This window comes from Mugil cephalus, chromosome 1 (assembly GCF_022458985.1).
Source record: "Mugil cephalus isolate CIBA_MC_2020 chromosome 1, CIBA_Mcephalus_1.1, whole genome shotgun sequence".
NCBI classification, from domain to species: domain Eukaryota; kingdom Metazoa; phylum Chordata; class Actinopteri; order Mugiliformes; family Mugilidae; genus Mugil; species Mugil cephalus.
In genome coordinates this window covers 2310245-2334496 of record NC_061770.1, presented here as the reverse complement: position 1 = coordinate 2334496, position 24252 = coordinate 2310245, and the positions used below count along the sequence as shown (strand labels likewise).

The following is a 24252-nucleotide window of genomic DNA, read 5'->3' as shown; positions in this document are numbered from 1 at the left end:
AGAGTCCAGACCTGAATCTCACTGAGAATGTTTGGGATGTGTTGGAGAAGGTTTTGATCAGTGGTCAGACTCTCACATCATCAGTATCAGATCTTGGTGAAGAATTAATGCAACAGGGGATGGAAATAAATCTTGGGACGTTATAGATGCTTCGTATGGAAACAACGTCACAGTGCATGTTGCTGTAATCAAATCTTAAGGCAGTCCAGTGAAATATTAGTGTGTGACCTTTTTTTTTTTTTTTTGGTGGCAACTCAAACTTTACCTGTCTGTGATACCATAGCTCAAGAAGAGACTTGTTGATAGTCTGACTTTTATAATACCAGAATAATATAATATAAATATATTTGAGAGACACTTGCCAAAGTGTCTAAGAATATCACGCCATCTATAAATTATTTGATAAATCGTTTACCATAAAGTGTCCCAGTTCAGCTCCCTTCACTGCAAACCGCGAAAACAACATTAATACTGAGGCTCCTGCTCCAATATGAACTGTTAGGATTAGGGTTGCAGGTTGCTTTAGTCTGCCGGCTCATTTAGAGTTGACGTCTTCCATAATCAAACCTCTTCCCCGCTCAGAGCCACAGACTAATAGACTAAATCATGTCATTTCCTCTCCCAGTAGCATTACATAAACCTTAGAAACTCATGTTCACAGCAAGTCATCTGATTCTGCTTTAACTGAGCTGCTGCAACAAGTGGCTTGACGGACAGTGCGCGTTTGGTTTTCATTAGATTGTCTCGACGCTGACCTCCTGCCCCATCTACAGTAATGTGAAACCAGCCCGCTGGCAGGAAGAGAATACCGAGCAGAGCTGCTGCAGTCTGCTCTCACCACCCGGTCCGCAGGCTGGACTGCGCCGCCGCACACACACCCCGAAGCTCCGCAACTACAGAGACTCGTCCGTGCAATGGCCACGAAGTAGTAGGCTATCCCACCACGGGCATAGATGGTAAAGTAAGTCTTCGCAGAGGGGATTATTTTTGCTTTCTTTTCCCTGGAGGTGTGATACCGCAGCCATGGTGCGCTGTCAGACTCCCAGAAGTTTACGAAGAGGCGACTGGGGCTTCTCTCCTCTGCTGTCTGCTGCGCTGCTCAGCTTTCTGTTCGCAGGGATGCAACAAACCACAGCGTTTCCCTCCTGGAGGTTAGAGGTATGCTGTTGCGACCACTGCATGGCTTCAAGCGGCTGGAGGTGCAGCTGTGAAGTCCAGTATAGTGCCTGTCTCTATTTAAGCTATACACGTAAATTGCTGTTCATCATTTCAAAGATTACATTACACCAAACTCCATTCAGAATTCTGTACATCGTTTCCTCTTGTTTCTGCAAAGCAACATAATGGCAAAATGATTTCTTCCTATAACACCTTCTTTGGAAGTCTTTGGAAGCCAGTGACTATTCACTGTCAAGCAGCAGCTGTGGACACAAATGTGAAAGTTTAAATTAGCTATACCGACATAAAAATAGGGGATCATTTACACCTGGAATTTACCTCAGATATTCACAGATTGCTAACCTGCTTTTTAATCACACTTGACAGTTAGCAAAGTAACGTCAGAATATAGTATTCTTTATTGGAGTGTGGTAAAAGCGGCAGGAGTCTGATAGAGAATCAGATCAGATCAGTACAGTAGCCATCAGTTTCCATTCATCTGCTGTCCATGCAGTTTCAGTCATTTCAATGGTTCCTTCAAATATATAATGAGTTCAACATCAGTGGATGAAATCACTTGGTTATGTTAATAGGCATCAGATTCTATTAAGGTGGGGTCGAGTTGAATACCATAATTAGGTTTAAGCACTGGAGTGAATCCCTGTGCAGTAATATTTTTCCTCCCAAGACTTCAGTCGGTGCCCACACCCACCCACTGTGATACAGAGCCTGGGGGATAGCTTCACGTCATTTTCCTTTGCCACACATTCTCATTATGTGTCAGTCAAGAAGACTGCGCGGGATTGCGTAACTTCCTCTGATAAGCTTTGTAGGCTTCCATAATAAAAGTGACCAACTTTAATGCGTTTCTTTTTGATGTTAACTATAGGCAATGACATGATTCCAAATGTAAAGTTTATCAGAACACGCATAAATCATTTCTGTGTCTATATCACTTGATGTTATTCATCTACAGTCTGAATGTGTACATTTATAATTCACAGCTGCAGTTTGACAAACAGATGTGCACGCTGAGGACTCCCTTCGAGTTTGTGTTTTGAATTAAACACAGACAATACTCCTCTTTTTTTTTTTTTCCAAATAAAGCCTTCAGTGTCTGAGAGTGAGGAAGAAACTCATAATCCCTGGTTTAGCAGTTTCTGGAAGTGTTGTTAAACTCTTCCAGACTCCCCTCAGGATCCTCTGGGGCTTGTCCTCAGATGTTTTGCCCTCAGAGTCAGTGCTCACCTCTGGCGTCCTGGGTTTAGTCCGGCGGGCTTGTTTCAGGCTTCACAGTGCACAGTCCATCTTAATCTGTGCCAAAGTGGGAGGTTATTTTCATTGTAGTGAATATAACAAGACCTGACAGAGACAGACTTGGCCTGAATTCAGTGAAACACCTCATATGTCCCTGAACGCATGACTGCAGTGTGTCATCTGAGGTCAGGAATACAGGTCAGGCTGTATAAAACAATAGCCCATGCATGTGATTCAATGTAGAAATATTATTTTTAGTGTGAGAGCTTCAAGTCCCACAGTATGTAGGACAGTCTGCCAGACCGCCTGCCCTTTGGTAAGGAAATGAAGGAAGTACTGCATGTATTTGTCTTGACTGGGCGAAGCAGGAACAGGAACCAGAGGATAGGGTGCAGAATACAAAATGAAGGGAGCGGCTTAGATATTTGTTTTCCATTCTCAGAGCTTTTCCTCAGAAAGAAAACCCATAGGTCGCACTGGGTGTAGTTTGGAATGATTGCACGTGGTATTAATGCTTCTTTATACTTCAAATGAGCAAGAGTGTCACTTGTCTTCTTTGAATACACCCAATGTTGTCTGATGGAGAGAGGCGATCGATTATCAGCCTCCATGAAGGAATTTGTTTTTTAAGACAGAATTTTGTATGTAAAACATGGGCACGACTTTTATTATAGACCTTTATTTATAAAGCTATAGCACAAAGAATGGAAACACTGCTTTTTATAAAGGTACTTTAGATGAGGTGACCTCCTCCTTCATGTAAAGAGGTCTGCATGCTGTGACTATGGCGTTGACTTGTACAAATGTTCCTCTTCAGTTAACTTTTCCTCGACGTGTTCCATCTTTATTGATCCAGAAGAATCGCTTTCAAAAATTGTGGAGATGGAGCAGCAGCCGGAAATACGAAAGCAGAAACACGCTGCCACCCAGCAGACCAATCACAGCTCTTGGAGTCTGTGGCATTGTGAGGCGTGGTTACATAGCATTGCCTAGCAAACTACTTCTTCATCTACGACTACTACTCCTACAAGTACTACTAACTGGAATGGAGCGTGGATATAGTATAGGGTCATTATGTTCACTTCCACAGCAAAAGAAACTAGTTCAACATCTTAACAAATAGCTCAGGTTCTTAGTTCTCAAAAGGACATTTCGATGCTATTTCACAACACAACACTCAGTCTAAAGCATATTGAAGCTTTTAGACTTAGAAGCTGTTCCTGGAAGGAAGCGTCTCTTCATCCACTCATATTCTACTCATACCCTGTGTATTATATCTTAAATCAACGATACACTGTATTTGTGTTTGTCACTCTTGAAGCACAGAGATAATGGGTGTTTTTTAAATAAACAGAGGGCGTTATAAAATGAAAATATTTTCTGTTGCATGGACTGCAACTATATTTCAACCACAAATAGTTTCCAGATGATTGCCAGCTGTGTGTACAGGCCTCAGTTGTAATATACAGATTGTTCAAATCTTGTTATAATCATCACACAGGACCTTCCTGTTTTCATGCACAATGCGGGCCATAAAAAGCTGGAGAATATCACAGCATTTTCAGAAACAACATTTCTGGAAGCACTAAAGTGCCCGTAAACAGGTCAGAATCCAGGTGAGATTATTTGGAGTGGGTGATGCCGATCCCCAAACAGATACAAGACCCACTGCATCCAGGAAAAGTGTCATCCTAATGCTTGGCCTTCAAGCTTTCACTTCATAGTGTTAGGTGATTCATTAAAGGTTTTTCTTTGTCCAAGGAAGAAGCTCAAACCACTGTGTTGCTCATCGGGATCCGCAAAGAGGCCCGCTCTCAAGTCCTTCACCTCTCCAGGAACAAGCGCTACACCCTCACCCCGGAGAAGCTCAAATGGGACAAGTTCAAGCTGACATACAAGTATTTATCTGTTTGTTCCTCCTCCAGTCAATGTGCCAGCTCGGCATGGTTGAGAGTAGAAAACATTAAAATAAATAAATTCAAAAAATTGTTGTATTAAGCATCAGCACACATTTAATGCATCTCTAAATACTGTATGTTGAAAGTTGATGTGGTTTGCTGTGCTTGTGTAAAAGGGACAATCTTCTCATCTCACTTAGGATGTGCATTACAGTTTGTCTAGCAAAAGTTGGCCCCCATCTGACTGTGATCACTGTACAGAGCTCTGCGCTCATATTTGGAAAATTAGAGAGCACATATGGGACTTTTGCACTCTGCAGTTGCTTGGCTTCAGAACATTTGGATGGCGCTGCACTACCTGTTTGGAGAAGTTCCAGTGACTTTATTCCTTCTAGAGCTGTAAAATGATCCCATAAAGTCATTTATGGGAAGATTAGTCTGAGCTAGAGAGGTTCAAACTGACTGTTTTGGTGGCCCAACAAACTTTAGTAGACAGTAGACAAAAAGTGTACAATTGGCCAAATTTAAATCGTGGTTGAACTAGTAGAATGGATGGTACAAATGGACTTGAAGTCAGTGTAAGATTAGCTGAGATATATGAGAATGTCTCTGTAATGGAGCTGTACTTGCAGTGCTTGTGGGAATTCTGGTGTGTCTGAACAGTAGCCACTGTGTTTTGGCTGAGTCCACTTTTAACTACATAATGCTGTTGTCTCTGAGCAGGTTGCTGTCCTTTCCTACAAACCTGATTAATGCCAGCGACACCCGTCGAGGCATCGCCAAGGCTTTCAGCATGTGGAGTGACGTCTCGCCGTTCACCTTCAGAGAGGTGCCAGCTGACCAAGAGGCAGACATAAAGATTGGTGGGTACTCTGCAAGCGTCTGTATCAGTCCACAACAGATGTTGCTTGGCTGCGAGCTCCAGACTTCTGCTTTGTTGTTACAGTTTCCCTCTCCATGCTGTCATCGCTGAAACGTCTTCGCCTCCAAAATCATTAAATCACAGCACCTTGACTATATTACCAAGCTTATATTGAGCATGAATCATAATTCTAGATTAAAAAAAAAAAGAAATGCTTAACAACTTCCATACATGTCAGGCCATGGTGAAGCGGTCTAAATTATGCTTTATCTGTCCCCCTGGGTGCAAGCTCCAGGGCCCTGCATAAATTCTGGGTGACAGTGAGGGGAATGGTTGTCATCCTGCGGGGTGAAGACTGAAGACGAAGCTCTGTCTTTTGTAATTCATCCTCTGCCTGCTGTATTTAACACAGAGCAGAAAGAAATGGAGTGAGGGCTTCCCTCCTCTGCTCTGAGGTGCATCTCCCCCTCTCTGTCTTGGCAGGCTTCTACCCCGTCAACCACACAGACTGCTGGCATTCCCACTTGCACCATTGTTTCGACGGCATCACAGGAGAACTAGCTCATGCTTTCTTCCCGCCAACGGGCGAGATCCACTTTGACGACCACGAGTACTGGATTCTGGGAAACATGCGCTTCAGCTGGAAGAAAGGCAAGCATCTTTATCATGTTTGTTGAAAGTCATGATATATATCCCTTAAATAGTGTCTGATGCAGGCAGCAGACTCTGAGCTGAACTCAAGGGAGTTCACGAGAGTAAAATGATCAACTGCATCTTTGTGTTGCAGGGGTTTGGCTAACAGACCTTGTCCACGTGGCGACTCATGAAATTGGCCACGTCCTGGGACTCATGCACTCCATGGACCCGAAAGCTATAATGCACCTGAACGCAACTCTGACAGGGCGCAAGCTAATCACTCAGGATGAGGTGTGGGGTTTGCACCGTCTCTATGGTATGTTCACAGTCACCAAGAGTTCAGTCTTGCTTTTGGCAGCGGCAAACACATCAGAGGGTTTTGGGATTTATTTATTTTTTTAATTTATTTCTTTGGTCTTGATGACATGTTTGATAACTAAACTTAAACAGAAAGTTCAGCCGCTCCGCTGGGATCAGACTACATGATGGGCCTGATGGTGAAGCCTGACAGTTACGGGGTGTCAGAAACCAGTACGAGCACAGAGTGCCGTGTAGTCTGGGCAGCTGTTCCACATCCCCACCAAAAGACTAGCCGGAGAATTCCTTTTCTTTCTCCCCGTTTGACAAATTCTACGGCGAGATCTGTGACACGTGCCAAAGTGAAAGGAGAGGAAGTCAATCACTGACTTCATAGTCGACTGCCATCTTTCATGACATAATCAGTTTTTTTGTCTCACTCCTGTGTGTATTGTGTTGTGTGTGTCCCGGCCAAGAATGAAACGATTCAAGTGGTGGCCTTATCCGCAAAAACATCACGCAGTATGGACCCATTAGAAGAGTTCAGTCTATACACACTTACAAACACAGCTAAACACGCAGTGTTTGGGCCAGAACTAGATCATAGTGTCTGACGTCTGACACTGCAAACCAACGTGGCATTAATGAATACTGTACAAACCACTCATGAGTCATCATTAGTGTGTATTATGGTGAGTCATTTTCATTGAAATCAAAAGCAGATTGGGGATCTAAATTCATTTGCTGCTGTCTGATCCCCCCCTCCCCCCACCCCTCCCCTCTCCTGCAGGATGTTTGGACCGGCTATTTATCTGTCCAGCCTGGGCTCGGAAAGGCTATTGCGACAGCAAGCGCAAGCTGATGCAGAAGCACTGCCCCTCCAGCTGTGATTTCTGTTACGGTAAGATGCAGCAGCAGCAGTCTGGGAGGGAGATTCTGTCAATTGAGCAGCGCAAGGAGCTGCTGTGAACTGTTTGCCAATGGAGCAACGGGAGCCAACAGGTCCAGCAGAGCAGAGCTTCAACGGAGGTTTTCAAGGAATTGATTTGAGGGGAGATTCCACTTGACACTGGTTTGTTTTATTTCTGGAGAATGGCAGCATCCCCAGAGAGGCTTTATGGCCCCAGAACATTTCCACAGAAGAGACGCTTACCTGTTGACTGGTGTCTCAATAAGGGCTGCTTTATACCAAGTATGACAGCAGTCTGACAGCATCTTTAGGTTCATGGCACAATGCTCTGGTTCTGAAGTCTCCTGTTACACAACAGGAAATGGCCCCTCTTAACCATCCCAGCCGATAGATTGTTGTGGCTTTCTGAGCTTTTTGTCAGCAACGAGGGACAGCGGGGAGAGAGGCAAGAGGATACGATTCCTGGCTCGCAGTAATCTGTTCCTCATTGTTGATTGGGAGACGTTGTACGGCTGTGGAAAATTCCTGAGTGACTCCAAACCGCTGGAATTTCAGACTGTGGCTTGAGGGTTAGAGACACACAAGGTCAATTTAGATTTTTGCGGCATTAATGAGAACGACTATTTTTTATTTTTTTAGACTTGATTTTGACTTGATCACACAGCAGATATTCCTGTTGTGTTGTCCGGAATGAGATGGGAGAGACTGTAGTGATATGACAGCCACTGTCCTATCACAGACCTGCCAGCAGGTCGGAAAATGTGTTGTTTGCGTCAAACATTTTGCCGGGAATCAGAGTTTAGGTGAAGCTTGTTCGAGGGACAGTGGTGACATTATGGTCCTTGCATCCACTAAAATGTTTCCTTTACATCTTTTTTTAGAATTCCCCTTCCCCACTGTAGCTCCCACCCCGACTCCCCCGAGGACCAAACACAAGCTGGTCGTTGAAGGCAAGAAGCTCACTTTTCGTTGCGGGAAGAAAATAGCGTCGAAGAAGGGCAAAGTATCGTGAGTGTCTCTCTCTGATCTGTTATCACTTTACCGAGCAGCGGGGACAAATAAGTGACCTTGTCTAAAGTCAGGTCCCTGTTTCAGCTGGTACAAAGACGGAGAGCTGCTGGAGTTCTCTCACCCCAACTACATCTCCCTGAAGGACGACCACATCACCATAGTGGCCAACGCCATCAACGAGGGCACCTACACCTGCATCGTGAAGAAAAAAGAGAAAGTTCTCACCAACTACTCATGGAGGGTACGTGTGCGCTTCTGAAGGCCACGCACGCAGTCACCAGCAGACCTCATTCACCAGGGCACATATTTGTTTTTCTAAAAAAAAAAAAAAAAAAAAGAAACGTCCACATACTATTGTCTACGGTCGCTGCGTAAAATGCATTTTTCATATGGGAGAATAATAAATGTTCTGTGACAGGTAGTGTTTTTGTGGAAAATACTACCTGACTGTGAAAAGCTGTTTGTGGCAGACGGTGCGGTTTTGCGTTTTATTTGGTGATGAAAAATCTGTGCAGTCCTCATCAGCTGTTCCTCTGAACTCATCTGGGCTGGACTCCTTCAAAGCTACTGCTGCAGAGGCTGCGTCCAAGGCCACCCACAGGTTCTCGGGTAAACCTGTGGAAAATGGGGACTAATTCCCTGGACGGTGTTATACTTTAATTAAGAAGATATCAGCATCGCCACCGTAGGGTGCTATAAAACATAAGCCGCTGAAAAGGTGTCATCAAAAAACGCTCTGAATGTTTCATTTTAGGGGCTTGAAAAAAGTTACAGAAGCCCTGGAGTAGATGCATGCCATTTGAATAATTTACGCAGTGACCAAACTAAGCTACTAAAGCCAGGATAAGCAATGTTGTCTACAGCTTCTGGAGCCATTTGGACCTTAAACCACATATGGAACACCTCAGACGTCTAGCTTACTTTACTAGCCTCACAGTGAAGCCAGGAGTCTGCCTCCAGAGACTGAGCAGTCAGTTCCACTCGCTTCTCTCCTTCCAAGCTTACTCAACACATCAGGTGTAATATTCTGCAGAAGAGGCTCCGGTGGGGGCAGGGGACAGATAAAACTGATTAATGAACATTTCCATTTAGACCTGGCTCCAGGGCCAGAGGATCTTTCTGTGCCCGTTCCAGAGAAAGCAGCCAACAGTCATGCAGGGGCCGAAGCTGTTCTGTTTATTTTTCTTTGGCTCGAAATCAAAGAATTTATTGGTCTAATTCTGAAGTCACAGAGCCATTTAAAGACAAAGGCAAAGAAAAATCAGGCCTCTTTTCCCCCGAAAGAACAAAGTACTGAGACAAAGTGCGCAGTGCAAAAATGACATCACTTTTGGAGCGCAGCTACTGAACTGGGTTGAAGGCTGGATTTCTTTTAGGCTCGACTTCCCTTCTTTTTTTTTTTTTTCTCTCTCCCCTGGCAGTGTGGCCTTGTGTTTGCATAGTTTGGACAGGGTTTATAAATACAGGGAAAACAGCAGACAAAACAAAGATTCAAACTTTATTTCTAGCAAAAACATCACCTCCCTGTCATCGAGTGAGCTCACGTTCCCGTGTAGATTTCAGACATTATGATGGATAGAACACACAGCCAACGCTGCATCATTACACAGTAGCTCAGGCAGCCAGGAAATACCAACCATTTATAAAATCTGCTCCTCTCTCATGAAGTATAAAAGGAAAAATAAAACAAGTCAAACAGGGGAACTAAACCTCTAATAGATTTATGGTGGGGTCTCCTCCCGAACAGCTAAAATGGTCACATGTCAAGTGCTGAAATAGCTAAAGAGTACAGAGAAAAGGCTGAATCCAACATGTTTGGGCCATCCGTCTTGCTGTTGAACAGTCCTGACTACATGGTAACAGCTGTAACTGATCAGATGCTGATCTGGCCTGTAGTTGTAAACTGGTGATGCCGTCCAGTCCCAAACAAACAGACGAGTCCCAGAACTCTTTGTTCCATCGTAATCTCGTGGACAGCCAGGTGTCCTGCAGATTGAGGCTCAGAACTTGAGGCTGAATCCTGGGCCGACCGCAGACGCTCCCTGGTTGCTGGTTGTCAAGTGGAAGCCGGTGTCTTTAAGGTCGTCATCACCCTGCAGACACATCGGAAACGGACATAGTTCATAGCAATAAAAACCACAGTCCATCACACCTCTGATAACATTTCATTTTTTTTATATTTATTTCAGAACCGATCAATACTACACTGGTTACCTTTGGTAAACAAGTAATCTGAAATTAATAAAATGAGATTGTGTTTCCATAAAAATATGCATGAAGATTGTAATGATTAAAATTCTTATTGTTGTTTTTATTCTTGGGATATCTCGTGGTGGTCTGTCTCACCAGCTTTTCCAAGCTGCCAAGAATAAAAATGAGATAAATAACTACTACGTTCATTGTGGTCTAATTTGTGCCTGAGGCAGCTAAAATTAAGCCCAAAAGAATAGCAGCCTAAAGGTTCTGGGTGGGTGGGACCACTGCTGAAAACATTACGCCCTAATGGTTGCTCATCATGGAAAACACAAGGAGGAAATACACAAAGCAGAAGGCTGAAGGTTTGTAATCTATTTAACACAGACAGCGTCCAGAGAGCTGGGTAGCTGTATGTAATGGAGAAAGCGGAGCCAAATGTCCTAACCAGTTGACTGTAGCCTAGACCTCCTTCGGGCGGGCGGGGACTGGTGCCTCTCTTCACCCTCTGCTGCTCGCTCTTGGCCGGCCAGGTGGGAAACATGGAGGGGTCAATGGGGAGCGGCGTCTCTCTGAAGTACTCGTGCTTGAGAGCCTCGTCTGATAAGATCCTCTTACTGGGGCAGTAGGTGAGGAATCTGGAAAACAAACAAAAATCCCGTTCATGTGTATGCACTTCAGTGATATTTCAACACAGGAGTGAGCTAGCTCAGAATGCTGTGTGGACTAGAGTTATGATTAAACATGGTGAAACCTTTGAATTCATTTTGGTAAAGAGGAAACCTGGAGCCAGGACCCTGAGTGGCTGCTCTCACCTCAGATTTTATTCTGTAATTCAAATAGTTCTGGCGTTTAGCTCATTGAAGGCCGTTTGGAAAAACAATCATGCCTTTGTAGACAGGATTAGCCGTGGAGGAGTCATCTTTCTGTGCCAAAGCCAGAAAAAAAGTGACAAGAAAGGGCCAACAAATGACGCAAGCAGAGAGGAGACTGATACATCTATACAGGTAGTTTTAATGAGGCTAACTGCTTTGGGTAGACGGAAATTCTATCATTGAGACCGACATTCTGTTCAGTCAAAGGTTTTTTTTGATTGGAATTTCACTTAAGTTGATGATGTGACATGAGTAGAAATCCCCTTTAAGGTGACTGACTGAATAAACTGATTGGCCATAACATTATGACCACTGAGCATTTAAGGGAAGTTAAAAAAGACTAAAAAAGGCTAAATTGCGATGGCTAGATGACTGGGCCAGAGCATCTCCAAAGTTGCAGCTGTTGTGGGGTTTCCTCCAAAACTGGTCCAAGGAAAAAAAAAAAAAGCAGTGAACCAGCGACAGGGTCATGGTTAAATGTGCGGTGTGACGACTGGCCCATTTGGTTTGATCCAACAGAGCAGCCCAATGGTGCCAGTTTACTGGTTAACTACAACAAGGAAGACAACTGGAACAAGAGATGCAGTCCCGACATGTGGGGTCACAGAGTTTATGCAGTGAGTCATAATTACACATGACTGGATCAACACAGCATAACAATTGTGGTAATTGGATTCAAAGTAACTGTGTGACAGGAATCTTCCAAATCTAAGAGGAGTCAGTGTGGTCAAATTAAAAGAGCTCTGCTTTTATAGTGAAGGACTCGTGACGGGGGTTAGACAGACACCAGCTCTGTAACACAACGGAGGCCTAACACTGGCAGAGAAAGGGACAGTCCACCTCATCCCAGACAGAGGAGGGAAATCTATTATTTGATAGGAAGAACTGACAGTATTGTGGGTCTCTAAAATACGAACTGAAAACCAAACTTCCTTAACGCCTACATTTTTAAGTAGCAGGTTAAAAAATCAACTAAGTTTTGAAGCCACTGCTGGAGATTGGTAACACCTGCCTAGACCTGCAAACTCTTTCCTACACATGGGGGTGTGATATTCCAAACAGCTCCGTGACATCTACCTTCCAAACTACACCTCCAAACTCCACTGATGTGTTCTGAAGCTTTTCAAACAACACTTCTCTGCTGTGGTCCCAGGGTAAATGCTTCGAGAGTCTTCTGACAGCTGGAAGGTTTCAGCAGCGCTGGACAGATGCCGAGCTTCCACTGCGCCTGCACAGTGGACATGTTGTTGCCATCCTCTGTGAGAGGCTGCGAGCGGACCGATCACGGTTTTGTCATTTACAGGTGTAGACAAAAGGCTCTGTGTGTGGGTAAAGATCTGAGGGAGGCGAGCCTCTGCTTTCTGCAGCTGCTAAACAATGCTGATCTTGGGAATGTTTGAGAAAGAATTATGAACCAATTATTCTGTGTATTACCGTTGTAAAAGATTTTCCCGTAATGTGGAGCATCACCATGGTGAGTGTGTGTAGTGAGATGGAACATGGGAACGGAAAGGGATTCCTGCTGGGGCACGTTGATGACTTACCAATACACTACTGCTGTCATGTTTAATGTCAGTTTGCCAGAAATACAGAGACTGGATTACAAGCTCTGGAAGCATCACAATCTGACAAGACTGAAATGTTTGTCCTCGTACAGTAAGACAATATCAAAAATTTTCAATGAAACCTGCAGTAAATCCTCCTTTAAGAAAGTTATCAGGATCAATTTATGTTGAGACAGCATCAGAGAGGTATTCAACTCTGCAATCATTTCAGAGGACGTAGTTTGTGGTGGCATTAAACTGGATTCAATTAAACACTAAAGTGTCCCTGTTGTTTAGTCCAGTCCACCGACAAAATAACAGAAACACGTAGTACAAATATTAGCCTCTGTAATGAAAACTCAGTCAAATCAACAGTTCTCTCTGTTATTTTAAACCAATGCTGAATGCCAGAGCTGTCATGAAGATAAGATTCAGTGCTGGTTGTCATATAAGAATGCATGTACTTTCACTGGTGTTGCTAATGAACTGGCAGGTTCATCAAAAATACACTTTAACACTTTATTATTTGCCTAAATTCTAGATTTAAATTATAACATGCAGAGAGGTTTTTGAAAACACTCACATGACACGCAGCAACTACACAGACTGTGTTGCAGAGAAAATGTAGTGCAGCATGTCAGGTGTAATGTGTGAAATGTGACAGTCTTTAAGAAACCTACTTGTTCATGAGGTCAAAGCCTTGGTCAGACAGGAGCGCTCCAAAGCGCTTTCGCAGGTTGTTGTAGGGATACTCTGTGAAAGTCATCTTCTTCACGGCGGGTAGCTCGCTGTAGCCGGGCCAGATCTTCTCACTGGGTGACCCCAGATCCTACAGTCAACACATACCAGTGAGCAGACAGACTGTCAGTGCAGGGAGAGATGGATATGAGATATCCTCACTTTGGCTGATGTATACATCAACCGCAGACATTTGGCATTAGTCCTAGGTACATTTTAGTACTTTAACTGCTCACTGGCAAAGAATATAACACGGGAGGCCTGGATGACATCAGTCCACACAGCTGTTATTCTTTATGTAGATCATCTACTGAAATTTATTCAGCCAACTGTGGTGAGCTTCTTGGTTTCATAATAACTTTGGATTGATGGAAACCAATGTCTCCACCCTGTGGTGCGCAGCAGAACAGCATGCTGACATGATATAACAGACCAGACACTTCCCAGTAGATTTACAGGCAGTAAACACGAGAGCTTCTTCCATTATGGTCACAATTTATTTTTAAGAGCAAATGAGGACGTTTACCTTGAAAATCTTGTTAATTTGGTCAATTTCAGATTTTCCAGGGAAAAGAGGTTTCTGGGTGAGGAGCTCGCCAAATATGCAGCCCACTGACCACATGTCCACAGCTGTGGAGTACTCCTGCGGAGAGAAGAACAAACACAGTGGCAGTCCGCAGAAACATAAAGTAGACAGTCTGTCTGGCATGGAGCTGTGTGAGTTTGTCATGTGTGAAAGTGGATGTGCTCTGACGAGTAGCTGGGCCTCTGCCGCCTGGCTGCATAAATCATACTCTCTAAAAACTCAAATAGCATTTTGTGGTATTTGGTATCTTACAAGCCAAATGTTTCACAGCTGTTGTCTTCTCTTGGAAATAGACCACTGGGTAAAACAATCACTCAGGATGATGTAACTACTTCTAGGAAAGTATATCAGATTAATGTGTACAGTTCCAGCTACTGCACAGGTATTTTATCTGTGCTCCTGTGGTATAGAAGCAGCGTGAGCCTCAATTCTCACCTTGGCTCCAAGCAGCAGCTCTGGAGATCGGTACCACAGGGTCACCACTACAGGGGTGTACGGTTTCAGAGGAGAACCGTACTCACGGGCCAATCCAAAGTCCCCAATCTACAATACAAGAGACAGAAAACAGGTATTTTATGCAAGTTAGAGACTGAATAGATTTCTAATTTTCATTTGAAGCACAGTAAAATATTTTAGCAGCAGCCGCCTCTGTTGGATAAGTATCGCTGTTAGAGAACAGAGAACATCCCTGTTTTATGTGTGTGCTTCATGACTTTGGCACACACAATAAGTTATTGTTTAAGGATCTCAGCCCTGACGTTAGTTAGACCTACACAAAACTCAGATTAGAACTCCAACCCTGGAAGTTTCTATAAAGTCATCGTAAATTAAGACACCGGTAAATGTGGAAATATGTCACTTAACCACATGCGGCTCCTTAAACATCAACATGACCAGACCACCTCCCAAGGTGGTCAGAGATTGAATCTCCCAACTGCAATGTCAATGCATCCTGGGTGAGTTTACACTTGTACTTTAAGCTGGTCACTTGTGATCGGATTCCATGTACCAGTTTCAGACATTTGCACATGACTTACTTTCAGACACTCATGCCCCTTTTATACAAATTCTAAAGGCTGTTTGCTTACAGTGTCAAATACTCCTCTTGCTTCATCACTGTGGCTCAACAAACATACCTATCACCCCATGTTAATGGCTGACAGTGCTTGACTAACTGTAAATTTAACTTGTCTCAAACACAAAGATCCCTCCAAGTAAATGCTAACAGCATTTTTTTATTCTTCTAAAGTCAACTGAAAACTATACATTCTTAATCTTCAGTGTTAAATGGTCAAGTCAATAGAAGTGAAGGTTTGTAAAGCCACGGAATAAAAAAATATTAAACTAATTTTCCAGTTTAAGTCTGTTACAGGATTACAGAAAAAAACAGACCCCAAGAAGAGGGGTTGTCACCAAGGTAACTAGCCCTTTAGTTCACAGGGCCGTAGCGGAATCCAAAGTGTACCTTAAGGATACCCTTGTGGCTCAGCAGCAGATTGGACGTCTTCAGATCACGGTGAAGGATCCAGTTGTCATGGAGATGTCGGACTCCTCTAAGCAGCTGAATCATCAAAGTCTTTACTTCTCCTGAAAGAAACGTATCACAATTTACAACAGCTCTAATGACATGACAGATAGACATCTGTTGTTGTCTCCAAAACAAGGAAAAACCTATTACAGTTCATATTTTAATAGTATAAAGTGAGAGAAATAGACCACATATTGTCAATGCCTCTCTTTACCTGGCAGGAATGGCTGCTTCATGGTTTCCATTAGACTCTTCAGGTCATGTTCCACATAGTTCATCACAATGTAGATCTTGTCCATGTTGCTCCCAACAACAATTTCCTAATATGGTGGGGGAAAAGGAAAATTTGACTGAACACCTTTCTATTAAAATCTTAATTAGGGATGTCACGATTACTTGATTTCACAATTAATTGCGGTACTAAATGCTACGATTAATTGATTGTTACGTTTCCTGAACTGTCAGGAATACACCACGTGTTGCCGCGCCCGCTTGTGTTGCTTTGTTTTGGTCCCTGCAAGTTATGATGTGAGGCATGCGTGGGAAAAATGGCAGAAGAGGTATTCCCCCCGACCAAACGTGTCAAATCAGCAGTGTGGGAATATTTTGGATACAGGTAAAACGACCAGGGTGTCGTTTTTGAGGACGTCTTGCCAACATGTAAAACATGTTATAAAAGTCAGTCAAAGGAGGAAACACATCTCATATGTTTCACCACCTGTGGAACAACCACCCAACTTTGTATGCCAAAATAAAGGTAAGTAACATTAACATGTTCTTCTAACATTGCACTGAATTAGTAGGAAATTAAACGTTAGCATGTTATTTGCAAAGAATCGTGTACGAGTACGACACTGGTTCGCCTTTCAGTGCAGCGTGAGGTCGATCGTTTTTTTCCTTTCTTTTTTTTCTTGTTGTCGGACAGTCTCAGTGTCAGTGTCTACAATGTGTCTGTGCAGTGACGTGTAGAAGAAAGCGCCATGTAGTCAAGGTCCTCACTCAGTCAGTGAACATTTAGCATTACCTCCTTTTGCATAAACGTTGGGCTTGTGCTTCCAGCTCGATCCAGTGCTTGTACACTTGTGCTTCTAGTCTGTTTCATGTTTTACTAATTTATGTCATTGTAATTTAAACATAAAATAAATTAACCAAAATAACAGATATGTTATATTATCATATTATTATTAAAATTATTAAAAATAAACTTAAACATCTGGTATAGATGACAATTGATGACTTAAATGATTTAAACAATTGTCCTGGGGATTAATGATTAGTCCTATATAAACAGATGCTTAAATATACAAATACAAATATTGGGTCATATAATTAGTAATAAACTTATATTTTAGAATCAAAAGATAGAAATAAAGGAAACTTTAAGACCACAAAGGAGTGTTCATGTGGTTTAACATATGAATATAGTTGTGAAATCAATCGACGCAAAATAATCGTGATTATCGTAATATTGTGATAAATTCTCTGACAATAATCGTACTAAGGAAAACTGTAATCGTGACATCCCTGTACCTAAACAGATATTTTAAAATAAGTTGTCTCACCCTCACTGTGACGATGTTTGGATGCTGAGCTTTCAGGATCGTATTGATTTCTCGTAAGGATGTGATGGGAAAGCCCTCCTTCTCCTTCTCCATCTTCAGCCTTTTCAGGGCGACAATCTCATCTGGAAACATGGCATTGCATTAATCATTTGATCAGTACACACCTACCCTAAATGCAAATAGATTTATGTGTTTATTTTCATACCAGTTTTTTTGTCCTTGGCCCTGTACACAACACCGTAGGTTCCCTCCTCTATTCGGTTCAGACACTGAAATTCCTCAACACTGCGGCAACCCTGAAGACAACATGAAACCCAACACCAGATTATGCATTTGCCAAGGCATCATTTGTAGCTCCTAAACAGAGTATTTGAGTCACGTTGCCACCAACCTGTAAAGCTGGGAGATACTTGGGTAGCTCCTTCTTCAGCTCCACGGGAGAAATCGGGGGAGAGTCGGGGATATAGTTCTCCTCAGGAGTGGGGGAGCGAGAATGAGTTTGAGACTGAGGGGTGGGGTCACCATCTCCTGCTTCATCATCCTCCTCTTCTTCTTCTTCATCTTCCATGTCTTCACCACTCTCCTCTGAGTCGTGGTCAAAACGGGACTCTGGCACTAAGAGTTTTAGGGTAGGGTTTTGCGTTGGTAAGTATGTCCTCTTTAAATATTTTGCTTCCAATATTTAATTATCTGATCAATTATTGAGTCTCTGATGGACATTAAGATCATAAAGATGGAAGAAATGAAACTTCCTTTACAACTTAAAAGGTTTTTATGGCACAGCTGATGAAGATAAGATGCTGATTTTTTTTCCAGATCAAGATTGAATCTCATATTCAGGTTTTGTTCGATGTATCGACTGTTACTCTGCAAGCAGCCATCTTCTTCAGTTGTAAGGTTTGTGTTTTGACTACCTTGCTCACATAAAGTAGATAGTGTGTATAACAATAATAATAACAATAGTCCAAACTTCTAAGTTATGGTAATATATCTCCTACACCACAGGTTGTCAACAAGGGGTCTGTGGAGGTACCATAGAGGGGTCAGAAAATCTTTGGTTGATCCCCCACAAATTTCAATTTCTTTAAATACACATTAAATTAATGCAACATATTTCAGTAAAGGGATAAGGAAGAGCTTCATATTGAATGCAAAATTATTATTATTATAATAATGCATATTTATAAATAGCACTAGGCCAAGTTTGATATAGAACACATATGGGTAGAGGGTCCCTACCTAATCTCTCCATCAGTTTAGAGGCCCTTGGCCCGATAAACGTTGAAGACCCCTGTCCTACACAATCATCACTGTTGACATCAGAGCTTTCCTCACCTGCAGGTATGTGATTTCCATTTTCCCTCTCCTCTTCAAACTCTTCTTCTGACTGCTCATCTTCACTCACATCCTCTGAAAAGAGAAAGTCAGTGTTTAGGCTGTTATGGTGCATCATTGGTCTTGACTCAGTCACAGCAGTAGAGCAGAAAAAACCTTTACCTGCACTTTGCTCCGACCTTCCTGAGCCTGAAACAGACTCCCCCTCTTCTTCCCCTTCTTCGCCTTCACTCTGGCTGCTGGACTCCTCTTCGTCCTCCTCCTCTTCCTCCTCTTCCTCCGAGCCTGATCCCGATGCTAAATGAGATGGAAAAGACACAGGAGCAGTTTTCACTTACTTGGCTCCGTGAAGAATAACCTTTTTGGGTTGTTCTTAGTGTGTTAATGGTTGTTTTTTGTCTGACGTGTTGTTTTTTTTCTACCCAAAATGGTTTTAGGTTGTTTTTGTCTTTTTTTGCCTCAAATATATTAAGCTTCCCAAGGATAATTGCCCATTTAATACTGATAATGTAGAGTTGCTGTAGAGTTCTCTTATCTGCTAAAAATGGAGGTTATATCATCCATTACCTATGGAAGATTCTGCAGTGCTTGACTTCCTTTCGCTGTCACTGATGTCCTGAAGGTCAGCAAGCAGGTCTTTGAGCTCTGGTTTCTCCTCCTTTAATGCTGAAGAAGAACACATAGTATATGTTAAACGGACATATGTACGTAAACAAACATATATTCTGGAAATGAAGATATGATGGTAAACTCACCTGTACTTTTCCGGGGTTCGCCGTGATCAGACCTGTCCCGTGGGGCACGAGTGGGACTACGGCTGCGGTGACTTTGTTTTGGTTTGTCATCATACTCCTCAGGTAGCATCCGATGATGAGATGGCACTGAAAACAAAGGGGTTCTTGTTAATTACTGCAGATTTTACATCATAATTTCATTGTTTCAGAATCAGAAACTGTATGAATGGTGGTGGGACATTGAACCTGGTTAGTGGTTCAAATCAATTGACAAATAAATCTTATTTGCCAAAATTACTAGAAAATTATGTATTCTTGTGTTTGTGGTTTATTTACAGAACTAGAAGAAGTGTGTTTAGTCTTCCTAGAGAGAAGCTGTATGTTTTTTCCGAGCGAGTATAACATTCACTGACCTTCCCGTCTGGAACCTCTTTCGTTGCGTCGCTCTTCCGCCCTCCTCTCTCGCTCCTTAAGCTCTCGTTGCTCTTTTTGCTGTTCACGCAGCTTTCGGTCACGTTCGCGCTGTCGCTCCAGCTGCTCCAGCCGGTCCCTGTGGTCCAAAAAAACCCCAGTAGAGTCCACTTGAGGTCTGTTTAGATAACCAAAAGTTCACCAAAAGTCACTGTTTTATTTAGTTAGTTAGTGAAAGGACCAGTGTGTAGGATTAAGCGGCATCTGGTGGTAAGGTTGCAGACTACATCCATCTCAAAGCCTCTTGCATAGCAATACTGTTCTAAAAACTTATTTTCAATTGACAACACATTAATGAAAAACATGAAGAGGGAATTTAGATTTAATTTCTGTAAGTAGAGTCGCCTAGATCCTACACACTGGAGGTTTACAATGAATTTACAATTTCTCCTTCAGTTTGCATTATTTATGTGACCTTTAAGACTTCAATGAGGAAAGAGCAGTACATCACATGTACACTTACAGAAACATACTTGTGGAAAAAAAAACACTGGACAGAAGTTCCGATCCGAAAAAGTAGTTATTACCTTTTGGAAACATACACTGGCCATACTCAAATTAATAATATGTATGTATGTATTAATATTAATACATTTATCTGTGTCAAGCTAACATGACATTATTTAATATTTATACTTCAGAATGTTGATGCTCACCTTTCTCTACGTGAATGAGCTCTGGCCTGCTCCCTTCGTTTTTGCCTTTCCCAGTCTCGCCTGGCTTTGTCTTCTTCCCACTGACGCTTCCTGCGATCGCTCTCTCGCTCTTTTTCTTTATCTTTGGGCCGTGCATGTTTCCCTGCTGTATACATGAGGGGAGGAAGCAGATATGAAAAAGTACCCAGCATGGAGTAGTCAACTGTAAATAATGTTTTTTTATTTCAGTATCACTTCCAAACCTCCTTCAGCAGAGTGACTGCGATGACGTCTCTTATCTTTTCTCTTCTCCTCCTTTCTGTGGTGAGACTTATCCTTCCTCGCTATCTGCTGTGGAGGCTTGATTGCTAATGATTCATCTTCTTCTCCTCTGGTACGAGCAAAAAAAAAAACAACAACATAAGACTTAAAACAGACAACGGTTATAAAATAAATGAATTATATGTGTACGAATTTCCTCACGTTGGTTTACTACAGGTCCACATACCTGTCTTCTGTTGAGTCTTCCCGTGTGTACGGGGAATTACGGATTGTTATTTCCATTCTTTGATCCTGAAGTTCTCCTTCCTCCGGAGTATCTCGTTTGGCTTCCCGATCATCCGCCTGTGGAACAAGTCCCTGTGTGAACTATGCAAGAAGGGCAGAATTTGTGATTAGAGCAGGAGAGAAATCATTTGCAATACAAATAAACGCATAAGCTTAGACTTTTCTTTACAATGTATGCATTAATAAGAATCCTATTTTATACAACAGATACAATAGAAAGCTAAAAATTGTTTTTAATACCATCATTGCGCATGTGTAATGTCGATATGACTTTACATTTTTCTGATGCTTCTGATCACTTTTCTCCTCTAATTCTCTTCTGCGTTTCTTCTCAAGTAGGATTTCGTCAAGAGTTTTAACTTTCCAGGTCTCCTTTTCGTCCCCCATCAGCGTCCACTCTCCACCGCCTGATTCACATCACAAAGACACAAGCAACACAGCGGGCTCATTTACTTCCATCATGAACGGTGTTGCATAAAACATAAGCGACTGAAAGTTGAAATACATCTACGACAGAAGATCTTTGCACTGGTAGGTCGCGAATTCAACAATTAATCATCCATTTAATTTTAATGTTAACTGTCAAAATTAAAGAACATCTGGCTACCTTTGCTAAAGCTGTGAGACCTTAGAAATCACTAGTGATTCTTATCTACCACAGAGTAGGTGTTAATCAATCACATTTAGCGCACTTGCTCTAGTTCTACTAACGTTATCTTAAATAGAGTTTGTCTTTATTTCATTTGAGTAGCAACACGGGTAGGAAAACGGTCAAAAAAAATTGTGCGTCTAAGCCTCCGGTGTGTGGAGAATCAAACGGACGATGCTAATACGTAAGCTAGCAAACGTTAGCTATCGAAAAGTAGCATGGGCGACTATTGCCAAACAACTTCCATAGGCAACTACACGGTGCTGAAAGAAATGACTCATATATTGATTACACTTGTTAATATGCCAGAGTATATCGGCGACCGTAGATCAAATTAAAAGCCTAAATACAACAGACAGTGGTATTATTGGCCCAGCGGGTGAAACAGTTAAACCAACCTGAAATACGCGCAGCGGTATTATTGCACACCGGAAGTTTGAATACGTCCGTAACGTCTGTTGCACTTCCGGTGTCAAACAATTACTTCCTATATAATATAATATAATATAATATAATATAATATAATATAATATAATATAATATAATATAATATAATATAATATAATATAATATAATATAATATAATGTAATGTAATGTAATGTGATGTAATATAATATAATATAATAGTAAATCTTTGTTTTCAAAGATTTCCCACTTTTCCAACAACATCTAAATTCTCAACAGCAGGCGCTGTTGCAAGTAATACCTGGAGCGCAATGTTAATATATGGCTTTTGACAACAATCTTTTTATGTTATCCTTTACAACAAACTAAAAACGAAATGTAAGCAAACTGAAGTCTTTGTTTCTAATGTACAACTCTGAATTAAATTGAATTGTGTCTGAACATATAAAGGCCAAATCAAACATTGCAGGATTTCTTTACATTCCCAAGTTTCGTAATTATTTTTACTTTGCACTCCACTATCTGCTCAGGATGTGATGAAACCGGAGACCACACAGTACTTACAGAGGCCTTTATCACTGAGAATGTGTCATATAATGAGGTGAAAGACATCAGCTGGATTACAGCCAGTAGATTTATGGTAGGCTGACCTCCGTGGTCAAGGATTCTTATGGAGCAGGAAGCATGATTGTCTGTGTCAGTCTGGGATTTGAACGTGTTGGAGAGCTGAGCTTTCTAAGCAGCTTGTTTCAGACTCCTACAGGTGAGTGAAACTGTTATTTGAATAATCTTGACTAAGTCCTTAATCATTAGACACTGCTTTCTGAATCACATTATTTCAGTCACTGGGTCTGATTTAGCTTCTGGGCTTATTAATTAACATGGATGATAAAAACATATTTTTAAACTTTATTAAACACATTTAAATCTATATACCTCATAATGTATTCATAGAAATAACACTCTTTAAACAGTAGCTAGTTTCTTTGGCTGTTGTGAATGTGCCTTAATCTTATTTTTATCTACCTGCAGACAACTCACTGTGTCCCAGCACAGAGTATATGTGTTGAACAGTGAGCAGTGATTCCAGCAGATAAATCTCAGAGAAAAAGTAAAACTTCCAACATGGACTCCAACAGTGGTGGGAGCGTCCAATATGATCGCTGGAATGACGACAACATCAACATGAACGTAGAGGCTTCACAGTCTACTGGAAGGTGAAATAAAATGAGGCCTGATGTAAATATAAAAATAGAAAAACAGTTTTCATAATATTGATCATTTTCTTTTGCTGCTGAGGAAAACCCATAGAGCTAGATATGGGTGAGTTACAACTACATGGTACTCATAAGCTTTACAAGACCAGAACCAAATTGACAGTATGTTAAAACCAGGTTATAAAATAATGTGGGAGTGACAGTGGACTTAGAAGTGCTTCATGTGACCCTGACTACCTTTCTCTCACACAATTACAGGATCTATAACAGAGTGTTTGTTGGCAGCACTGGAACAATAATGAAGGCAGCAGGAGCTGTAGCTGCACTGGTGTCTATTTACATCATAGGATACGTGACGGGATACTACATCCATCGGTGCTCATAGTGAAGACCAGGAAAGAGGGAAGAGACATTCAGGATAAATTGTGCATTTAAAATAATCTTTTCTTGGTTGTATAAGATCATTAGGGCCATTCAATCTGATTTTTCAGGCACAGCTGTCTGAAAATTAAAAACCATGTCTAATCAGCTTGGGTGAATTCTGGGCAGCCATTTTCTTCACTGATGCAACACTGATTTCATTGTGTTTATTAGACAGAAATTCCTTATACTACATTTGTAACACCTTTGTAATAATACAGCTTTGGTTTCAATAGAACCACAATAGTTTCAATAGGTCTGGGGCTTCAAATAGTTTGTGTTATTGTTTAGCAGTTTCAAAGACTGCAGCAGTTCTTTAACTGTTAACTGATCTTCAAGTAACATTTGAACCATTTCTACATAGTTAATGCAAGACTTTTTTTCTGTGATGAAACTCTGAACAATGAATGAAAATAACGTATTACAAAAGTATTAGCAGTCAAAAAAATACCAAATTTAATGTTTGTTTTTTTTTTCTTTGAAAATGAATTTACTATCAGTTTTAATTGTACAATGGGTGTTACTGATAAAGTTGATACTGGAAGAAGGGCCTGAAAGCTGTTATGTCAATAGTATTACTATTAGCATTACAGCTTTCAGGCTCTTATAATGTCCCAATTCTTTGTCTATAACATGGTGCCTACTGAAGATGTCAAAACTTTTAGCTATGTATAAAGAACTGATAATAGCAGCCTATTCCAGCTGTCATTGGGCGAGAGGCAGGAAACACCCTGGACAGGTTGCCAGTCTATCACAAGGGGTG

General features: G+C 41.7%; 2 protein-coding genes across 6 annotated transcripts; one reads left to right on the top strand and one right to left on the bottom strand.

Moving 5' to 3' along the window:
* Positions 1–635: 635 nt before the first annotated feature.
* On the top strand, positions 636–8370 carry mmp23ba (matrix metallopeptidase 23ba). The gene is made up of 8 exons (XM_047603189.1): positions 636–1158; positions 4177–4313; positions 5037–5176; positions 5659–5826; positions 5963–6127; positions 6899–7009; positions 7900–8026; positions 8114–8370. The coding sequence occupies exons 1-8, from the start codon at positions 1024–1026 to the stop codon at positions 8286–8288; spliced, it is 1158 nt and encodes a 385-aa protein (XP_047459145.1). The 5' UTR covers positions 636–1023; the 3' UTR covers positions 8289–8370.
* Positions 8371–9514: 1144 nt separating this feature from the next.
* cdk11b (cyclin-dependent kinase 11B) lies at positions 9515–21900 on the bottom strand. 5 transcript variants are annotated; one of them, XM_047603137.1, is made up of 20 exons: positions 21845–21900; positions 21038–21204; positions 20739–20878; positions 20494–20621; positions 20252–20396; positions 19538–19713; positions 19146–19271; positions 18958–19056; positions 18553–18687; positions 18391–18465; positions 17447–17670; positions 17261–17351; positions 17056–17177; positions 15708–15813; positions 15431–15552; positions 14401–14508; positions 13906–14022; positions 13322–13470; positions 10671–10860; positions 9515–10122 (listed from the first exon to the last, which is right to left on the bottom strand). In XM_047603137.1, exons 2-20 carry the CDS (start codon positions 21182–21184, stop codon positions 10030–10032), a joined length of 2493 nt encoding a protein of 830 aa, XP_047459093.1. In that variant the 5' UTR covers positions 21185–21204; positions 21845–21900; the 3' UTR covers positions 9515–10029. The 5 variants fall into 5 exon arrangements, with proteins under 5 accessions (XP_047459093.1, XP_047459111.1, XP_047459121.1 ...); XM_047603155.1 differs by having other exon boundaries at positions 21074–21204; XM_047603165.1 differs by lacking the exon at positions 21845–21900 and adding an exon at positions 21739–21758 and having other exon boundaries at positions 21074–21204.
* Positions 21901–24252: the final 2352 nt, after the last annotated feature.

What these genes read in the sequence shown, in the direction of transcription:
- mmp23ba (XM_047603189.1), top strand. Translation starts at nt 1,024, where the DNA reads ATGGTGCGCTGTCAGACTCCCAGAAGTTTACGAAGAGGCGACTGGGGC. An exon ending in TTCCCTCCTGGAGGTTAGAG is followed by an intron (nt 1,159 to 4,176) that starts GTATGCTGTTGC and finishes TCTTTGTCCAAG; the next exon opens with GAAGAAGCTCAAACCACTGT. An exon ending in TCGAAGAAGGGCAAAGTATC is followed by an intron (nt 8,027 to 8,113) that starts GTGAGTGTCTCT and finishes TCCCTGTTTCAG; the next exon opens with CTGGTACAAAGACGGAGAGC.
- cdk11b (XM_047603137.1), bottom strand. Translation starts at nt 21,184, where the DNA reads ATGGGGGACGAAAAGGAGACCTGGAAAGTTAAAACTCTTGACGAAATC. An exon ending in TGGAAATCACATACCTGCAG is followed by an intron (nt 17,671 to 18,390) that starts GTGAGGAAAGCT and finishes TAAAACTCTTAG; the next exon opens with TGCCAGAGTCCCGTTTTGAC. An exon ending in GTCTAGGCTACAGTCAACTG is followed by an intron (nt 10,123 to 10,670) that starts GTTAGGACATTT and finishes ATGTGTCTGCAG; the next exon opens with GGTGATGACGACCTTAAAGA.